We start from the raw sequence: 9,048 nt of genomic DNA on the forward strand, positions 1-9,048 counted from the left end.
GCAGGGCTCCATCCCAGTGCTGAGGAATAGGACACTAGGGATGATCGTGCGTATTTGGATGTCAGAGGGTGGGTTAGTTGGTTGGTTTTCCATTTACCACAAAGGAGGGGACTTTTTCCAGTCACTTCCAGGAGCAGGGAAGTCCCTCTCCCCCACCATGCAGGAGCCTGGGCTGCCTCACTGACTTTCAGAATTTCCAGTATTTTCTTCTGTGTCAAACAGTGGGATGGTGTGTGGGTTTTTTAAAGTTTATTTTTGTTTATTTTGAGAGAGTGTGTGTGTGCGCAAAAGGGCAGAGGCAGAGAGAGAGAGGGAAAGAGAGAATCCCAAGCAGGCTCCACACTATCACTGCAGAGCCCACATAGGGCTCAATCCCACAAACTGAGAGATCATGACTTGAGCCAAAATCAAGAGTCAGATGCTTAACTGACTGAGCCACCCAAGTGCCCCTTGTGTGGATTAAAAACCTCCAGAAAAGCTTAGAGATATGAACACCTGTCCATAGACAATCCAGGATCAAACCCTCATCAGGGAAACTTGCATATAATTGAGGTGTTTAAATCAAGCCTCTTAATTAGAGTAGTGGTTTGCTATCCTGGCCTCACATTAGAATCAGCCTGAAGTTTTATAAAAACACTGGTAAATTCTTTACCCTAAGAATTTAATCCAGTTGGTTTGGGATGGCTTAGGAATGGTTTTAAAAGTTCTCCAGGTGATCCCAATGTACAGCCCAGGATCAGAGCCACTGACCTAGAGGAATGCATGGAAGAAAGCTTCTAGAATGGGGGATCCATCAATGCATGTGTCTAGGAGGAGGGGTTATGGTCATGTTTGAAGTTTTAATAAAGTTGGCTCATTTGCTCATTCCAGGAGATCAAGTCCAAGAGGTGGGAGGGAGAAAGGGTGAGAGTCACATTGGAGGTGATAGGTGGGCAAAAAGGGGCCTGCAGTCATTTGAGAGGAAAGAATTCATATTTTTTCCTGAGGTTTTATGGTGTGGCTTCTCCGTAGTGTGTATCATTTTACCAATGACTAATTTAAAAAATTAGTTATAAATTAGATGTTTCCATTCTTATTGGCTCTACCTCTTTAATGAACCCATTGACCAGAGAGAGAAAATCCCTGGAGTAGTTTGGCCAATTTCATTCCTTGAATCAATGAATTATTTCTGGGCTGAGGGATGGGACAAAATGGGAATACAGAACAGAAAGAGATTTTTCCCATCAGTTTCTGAACAAAAATCAACTCTGAATCTCCCCCATTTAAATACAACTCTCTTCAAATGCCCCTCAGGTTTTAGCAAAAACACATAAACTGTGATGGGAATGGAGACTATTTCTTGGGGAGAGCCATTAGAATATTAGTAAACTATTTTTATACAGTTTGTAGTTCAAATTTGAAAGTCTCTGGGGATTGAAAAATGAATCCTCTTAAATTTTTCCTCTTGTGATTCCATTTTCTTGACTAGAATATAGAGAATTTAGCAATTCAGAATTGGAAGTCACAATAGAACCACATAAAATATCGAGGTTACCTTTTGTTTACTTATGTCAATAATTTTTCAGAGTTTCCTCTTAATTATAAAGCCCTTAATGTATAAATGTATAATGTCCAGGAATTAGTAAATCTTCACACACACACACACACACACAATGTCAGAAGGAAAACAGCTGAGGTAAAATAAAATGAATCATCTGCTCTATCCAATATATTATCAATAGCCACATTTGGCACTTAAATTTAAATCAATCAAAATTAAATTCAACCAGAAATTAACTTCTTTAGTTACACTGGCCGCATTTCAAGTGGTCAACTTGTGACCAGTGGCTGTTGTATCAGAGAGTGGAGATATAACACATCTCTATCATTACCTAAAGTTCTCTTGGTCAGTGCTGATATAGACCCAAAATGGGAGGAAATGTGGAGTCTTCTGTGCCGTTGTATGGCAAATGAGAATTAAGTCAAATTATGGACCCTCCAATAAAGAATTATTCTTTGTGCCCTCTTGTCTGGTACAAGGCTTAGCATACAATAGGCACTCAAAAATGTTTGCTTAGCTAACATGCCATTTGCATATTCCAGAACAGGGATGGGAAACACTTAGGAAACCTACTAGTGGATCCTAGGCCTTTCTCCACAGCTCACACTGATGTGGGGGCAGATATCTAGGCAACAGGTGGTCATTACCAAACAAGACAGCCTAAGCTTCTTGAAGGAGGCTGAGAATCTGGTTCGTGCATTCCTGCTGTCTGTCAGGACTGTGAGTGTGCAGGTGGCCCATCATCATTGAGGCACAGTGGACACAGAGGGCCTGGGGCATCACACAACCACATACAACTGCCTTAGACACAGGCAGGACCAGCAGAAGAGCCCATGAGGGTATTCTTCAGACACGAATCCTGGTTCTTCATCATCATCTTCATCTTGTATTTTATTCCATTGTATTTTATCATTATCTGCATATCTAATCCCTGTTTCTACCAGTCCTATACTGACAGATGGGACTTCCAAAAGGTCAACAGTGGATTTAAAAGTACATTGGCAAGGATGGGGTGCCTGGGTGGCTTAGTTGGTTAAGCATCCTACTTCGGCTCAGGTCACGATATCACAGTTTGTGAGTATTCATGAATCCCCGCATTGGTCTCTGTGCTGACAGCTTGGAGCCTGAAGCCTGAATCGGATTCTGTCTGTCTTTCTTCTCTCTCTGCCCCTCCCCAGCTCATGCGTGCACACACGTGCACACTTGCTTGCTCTCTCTCTCTCAAAAATAAACTTCTAAAAATAAAAAATAAAAGAACATTGGCAAAGAAGTAGTTGGCTTTATATGCAAGGTGATATTCTTCCATAGTCTATATTATTGAACGTAATGAGGAATTTATTGAAATTTTAATGTGTTGGGATTCCTATTTATGGTTATTCTGCTTTTTCATTTTTCAAAATTTCACTCATGTTCCCAAGATTTAGCAACAAAAAGGTTTTGTAATACATACTGAAAAAAATACATTTCTATGATGTTGTGATGCTTTAACCTGAGTTCTCTTTGGAGACACAAATGTGTATTCAAATTATGGGATAGTTCCCTGGTTATTATCTTCTAAAGGACTGAAAAAGCTAAGGACACAAGGGAGAAAATGATACCCTAAAACTCTTAAGGCAGCACCCAAGAGCTCCTACTGAGTATGTCTTTAATGAATTCTTCAACATGCAGCCTCTCTTTCCTGACTCTTTATTCAACACAACCAAGAATGTGACCAAAAGAAGAAGTCTAGAAATAAGTAAGAGTGCTGTATGTTCATCAATAGAGTCAGAATATTATTTTCCTTCTGAATTTGCAATTATTGATTATGCAATGAAGTAGATGTTTCATTTTCCTGTAAATTTTATTTCATCCACATTTTCTGGAAACAATCCAAAGTCATATGTATTTACACAGCTGTGACTTCTGCCAACCCAGCTAGCTTCAGGAACTGGGGGGACTCAGTCTGACGTAACGCCAAAACCTGTTTGGGATGATGACTGTTGCCATTTAAATTTTTGACCTTTGATTTAATTGGATTTATCTGAAAAATAGGAGGTGATTGTCTTTAATAATTAATACCATTTATGCTTGGATTGCCCATTAAAATGAAATCAGAGTTTAATTCACTGAGTACAGCATGATCATTGTTTTATCAGTTCTAAAGAGGAAGCATGATTTATTACATGAATAACAACTAAGGAATACTTACATGAATTTTCCTGAAATTCCTGCAGACAACATGGATTTGGAATTCCTTTTCTAATTTGGGGTTTCTCTTCCCCAGGAACACATTGATTTGCCATTCTCCTAGCACAAAGTGATAATTTCACGTCCTTATGCTAGAATATTCTAGTAGATCCACTTTCAGAATTTAATCCCAGACTTGAGATAATTTATATTCTTTGTCATATTTATTCGCTGGGATGAGCCTTATGCTCTGTGTACATTCTTTATCCTTTAGGGGAAAGAAGGGCCAACCCAGGAAAAGCATTCCTCTTTATATGACCTTCCTATGTAATAAAGAGGCCGAAAGAGACTTAACCTAGAGTCAGAAAATCACAGTGCAGAACTGTCATGCACGTTCGTTTTTAGGTGAGGAGATTAGGGTCTGGATGTAAGGTGAAGGTGAAATGAAGGTTAAGGTGAACTCTGTCCTTGGTTTTCTCTTTGGTAACTAACAAATAATTGGGCCTGATGGGAAAAATGTTGATTTTGCACATTGAATACTTTGTGGGTTTTTTTGTTTATACTTACTTAGTTTACTTTTTGAACTTCAACTCCTATAGTTAACATCCAGTTATGTTAGTTTCAGGTGTACAATATAGTGACTCTGTACTTCCATACATCACCCAGTGCTCATCATCGTAACAAGTGCACTCCTTAATCCCCATCCCCTGCTTTACCCCTCCCCACCACCTCCCTCTGGGAACCATCAGTTTGTTCTCTATAGTTAAGAGTCTGTTTCTTGGTTTACCTCTCTCCTTTTTTCCTTTGCTCATTTGTTTTTTAAATTCCACACATGGGTGAAATCATGTGGTATTTGTCTTTCTCTGACTGACTTATTTTGCTTAGCATTATCTTTCTAGCTCCATCCATGTCATTGCAAATGGCAAGATTTCATTCTTTTTTATGGCTGAATAATATTCCATTGTACACATATACCACATCTTCTTTATCCATTCATCAATCGAAGGACACGGGCTGTTTCCATAATTTGTCTATTGTAAATAATGCTACTATAAACATAGGGGTGTATGTATCTCTTCGAATTAGTGTTTTTATATTTTGGGGGTAAATACTCAGTAGTGCGACTTCTGGATCATAGGGTAGTTCTATTTTTAACCTTTTGAAGAACTTCCATACTGTTTTCCACAATGGCTACACTAGTTTGCATTCCCACCAACAGTGTTAAGAAAGTTCCTTTTTTTCCACATCCTCACCAACACTTGTTGTTTCTTGTGTTTTTTTGTTTTTGTTTTTGTTTTAGCCACTCTGGCAAGTGTGAGGTGACAGCTCATTGTAGTTTTAATTTGCATTTCCCTGATGATGAGTGATGTTGAGCATCTTTTCATGAGTCTGTTGGCTATCTGAATGTCTTCTTTGGAGAAATGTCTGTTCATGTCTTCTGCCCATTTTTAATTGGATTATTTGTTTTTTGGGTATTGAGTTTTATAAGTTCTTTATGTTTTTTGGATACTAACACTTTATCAGATATGTCATTTGCACATTGAGCACTTTGAAGATGAAACCTCATTGTAAACCAATGATTATTTAAGTGTTGATGTTCAAAAGTCACATGTTCAAAATGGCATTCCACTGGAATCAAACTATTCTTCATTTAAGATGAATCCAACTGTGTTGTAAGGCATGGTCCCCATTTTGAACTGAGTTTCTTACTATATATATCTAAATAAATCAAAAGCTCCCTGACATGTGCCATTCCTGGTTCCATATCTGCAGCAATGAACTTAAATGATCAGATATTATTTTTATAAACTCCAATGGTGAAATACGTGAATAGCTCATGCACACGGTTAGACATAATTTAAATGCATTCCTCTTCCTAGATAGCTGTCCCTGTTATTCTATTCTGTATAAGCAATGAGGACTTGGGAAGCCCTCAATGTGTACACAGTACTGTGCTGGTAAACAAAAGAAGTAAAAGACACTGTGTCTGCCCTCCAGAGCTTACAGTTTTGAAATTACAGAGATGAAATGTATTTTCTCATAAGCAAGAGGACAATAGGAAATATTCTGTAGACAGAATGTATGGGTAAGGATCATGTATTTAAAATTTGAAAGAGAAAAGATGCTACTGGACTAGAGGAGTCAGGAAAGGCTTCATAGTGATTGTAGGTCTATGGTAGAGCCTTGGGGTGTGTGCAGGATGTGACCTGGAAGAGAAAAGGGACTCTCAGCCAAGACAAGTCTGACACGGTAAGACTGAGGACAAGTGTGAAAGGAGAAAAGTGTGTGTGGCACATTCAAGGGATATTGACTATAGGTTTTGTCAGAGTTGAAGATTCATTTTGGTGAGCACTGGAAGATGAGTCTTCAGAGCTGCGGTACAAAACATCTTTATGCTGAGCTAGAGTTTGAACTTCATCTCATACACAGTAGTCAGAGAACTCTGTAATCATCAATCTGGCATACAAGTGGTAAGATCTTGTCTGTGATCCACTTCTGTAATGTTATGTCTTTGTGGGTTCTGCTGATTTTCATCATGATTATGGACTATATTTCAAAATATAAACTGAGAAAATGCAAAAGGAGAATGAAATGAAATGGGAAAGCTTTGGGGTATCAAGAAATAAGTGTTTTAGGGCCTCAAAAGTCTGCTTATTTTCAGACATCACTTGATATTGAGGCTTACCTCTCCATAACCATTCTCTGAACTATGTTTTGTTTCCAGTGTTTTTACACATACTGAGGGAAAAAGAGCCTTCCACCAAAAGTCATATTGCTAAACTATTTAGCCTTGGAAACAACACCCAATTGTTCCCGTGCTCCCAAAATAGTAACTAGGAAGTTGTTAAATAACAAAAGCTCAACTGAGTAAATTTTAAAGATCTAATTGGCTTTATGAATCAGTTCATAAATCTGGCAGCATCCCCTCTGGCAAGTAGAAAGGGGGATATTTTTAAAAGCAGGACAAGGAAGTCACAAACAGAAAAAAGAATTACTTTGGGTGAGGTCACCTTCCCTTGGGGAAAAAGCTCTTATTAGGTGAATTACCTCATCTTTCTTCCGGGGATGGTGAGGCCCCATGTGACAGAGTACGATATTGGTGCTGATCAGAAAACTCCTGACTGACCAGCTAAGACTATATTTCTGGGGAAAGTTGAAAGTGCAAGTAGGTTAGGTACGAAGCCTGGGGTTTGGTTAAATGGCCCAGCATAAGTGACTCTATTTTGGGCCTGCGGTCTCAGGCCTTGAATCACCTGACGTGGAAAGCACCTGAGAGCCTATCATTTATTATTCATCTTATCACCTTCAAGATTTTGGATGTATGAAACTGTTCTAGTCCCCTGATTCCCCCCAAAACTTGGAGACAATTTCCTTAAGGAAAACAAATATGAGTTTAGTTATTTAGTTAAAAACTAAAAGTGCTACTTGATACTGGGTTCTTTGGCTAAAGGAAGAGTCCCCAGGAGTCACTATGTTGATCTGGTCTCTTCCACAGGTGGCCCCAGTGATTAAAGCCAGAATGATGGAGTATGGGACCACAATGGTCAGCTATCAGCCCTTGGGAGACAAGGTCAATTTCTTCCGCATGGTCATCTCAAATCCCGCAGCAACTCACCAAGACATTGACTTCCTGATTGAAGAAATAGAACGCCTTGGACAAGATTTATAATAATGTAGCTCACTGAGCTGTTTCAATTCTCTAGGTAGACAATTAAGTTGTCACAAACTGTGTGAATGTATTTGTAGTTTGTTCCAAAGTAAATCTATTTCTCTATTGTGGTGTCAAAGTAGAGTACAGTTTAAAAATCAAAAAACAAAAAACAAAAACAAAAAAAAAACACATTGCTCCTTTTAAAAATCCTTTCTTAAGTTTAGAATACCTCTCTAAAAATTAGCGACAAAAGGCTGTGTTCTAATCAATAATGAGAAGCTTAAAATTGTTTTAAATACTTCCCTTACTTTTAATATAGTGTGCAAATCAAACTTTATTTTCACTTCAGAGTAGTATGATTGAATAGTGCCAAATTGCCCCTGAATCATAAAAGGTTCTTTGGGGTGCAGTCAAAAGGAGAAAGTACATATAAAATGTATGTTGACAATAAAAACTCTTGCCTTTTTCATAGTATTAGAAAAAAAAATTTCTAATTTACCTATAGCGACATTTCAAATGTATTTAAATACATATAATTTTACAAAAGGAAAATATATATATTAAAAAGAAATCCTATTTTGTAACATATAGATTTTTATTTTATATGGGTTATACAAACTGCAGGGGCAGATATAAAAACTAAGCCAGATTTTTTTTTCTCTTTCTTTTAATGGAGGCACAATAAACACTTAGTAAAGTTGTTTTGAAACCTAGGCCCACAAAATTCTTAAAAGGTATCTTGCCTTCTTTCTATTTAGGGTATGGCTTATCACATCCCTAAAGTTAGTATTACAAAATGAACACAAAAGAATATTGCAAGTTCTTTAAAATGACTGACCAGATCAACAATAAGATTCTCTTCCTAGTTAAGTCTTCCACCCAGTTGGCCCTGAGCAGAGCTGCTCAGGAAGCCTGACAAGCCAAGCTTCATCTTAGACTAAACTAGGGTAATTGTTCTCTGCTTTCCAGTTCAGCTTGTTTCGAACAGAAGGTTGATGCCAGTTCTTGAGGCATCTTCCCAAACAAACAATATTCTTTTAGTACGTCATTTGGATTAATTAGGTAAAATAAAAATAAAATCTAATCAGCCTGGGCAAAGAGGAATGAAGCGTGCTCCAGAAATGTGGTGAGCCCAGAAAATTGAACTCAGCCCTGAGACAGGAGATCTCTGCGTGAGAACACTGATGTCATCCTGGGCACCATATTGCCACTGTCCAGGGAGGAGTCATTTACCTCCTGGGTAATTGCTTATTCCCATTCCCTCCCCATCTCCTACCCACAAGAATTCTCTCCTGCTAGGCCTCATCACTGAAATCCAGAATAATTAATTTCTATTCCATGGATGGTTATTTTCCTCTCATAAAGTGAGCTCCTCACCTGAGATTTTGAGACAGCATCTTAAGACCTTCTTTGATCTGCCTCTCATCAAGATCCAAAGTGACCAGAGTATGCAGAAATAGTAAGATCTTTAGAATTCAAGATAATATTTTGAAAGCATTCTTCTTCCCCTATAAACCTGATGGAGAGACACGAGCTAACGAGCTCTCATAGATATTTGTGCGGCCACAGATTGTTGGATTCCAAGTACTAGAATGACGACTGCAGACTCATAGATGCAGACTGTAGATAGAAACTTAGAAACATTCATCCTTTCTATATGGACCAGATTAGTATTCAGTACACTCAGGTG

General features: G+C 38.3%; 1 protein-coding gene across 1 annotated transcript in view; it reads left to right on the forward strand.

The window, feature by feature from the left end:
- The window catches only part of GAD2 (glutamate decarboxylase 2), an 84,958-nt gene extending 77,097 nt beyond the window's left edge, over positions 1–7,861 (forward strand). The window contains exon 16 of the mRNA XM_030322495.1: positions 7,203–7,861. Coding sequence (XP_030178355.1) covers positions 7,203–7,376 — 174 coding nt within the window. The 3' untranslated portion in view covers positions 7,377–7,861. The remainder of the gene's footprint in view (positions 1–7,202) is intronic.
- Positions 7,862–9,048: the final 1,187 nt, after the last annotated feature.

This window comes from Lynx canadensis, chromosome B4, assembly GCF_007474595.2.
Source record: "Lynx canadensis isolate LIC74 chromosome B4, mLynCan4.pri.v2, whole genome shotgun sequence".
NCBI classification, from domain to species: domain Eukaryota; kingdom Metazoa; phylum Chordata; class Mammalia; order Carnivora; family Felidae; genus Lynx; species Lynx canadensis.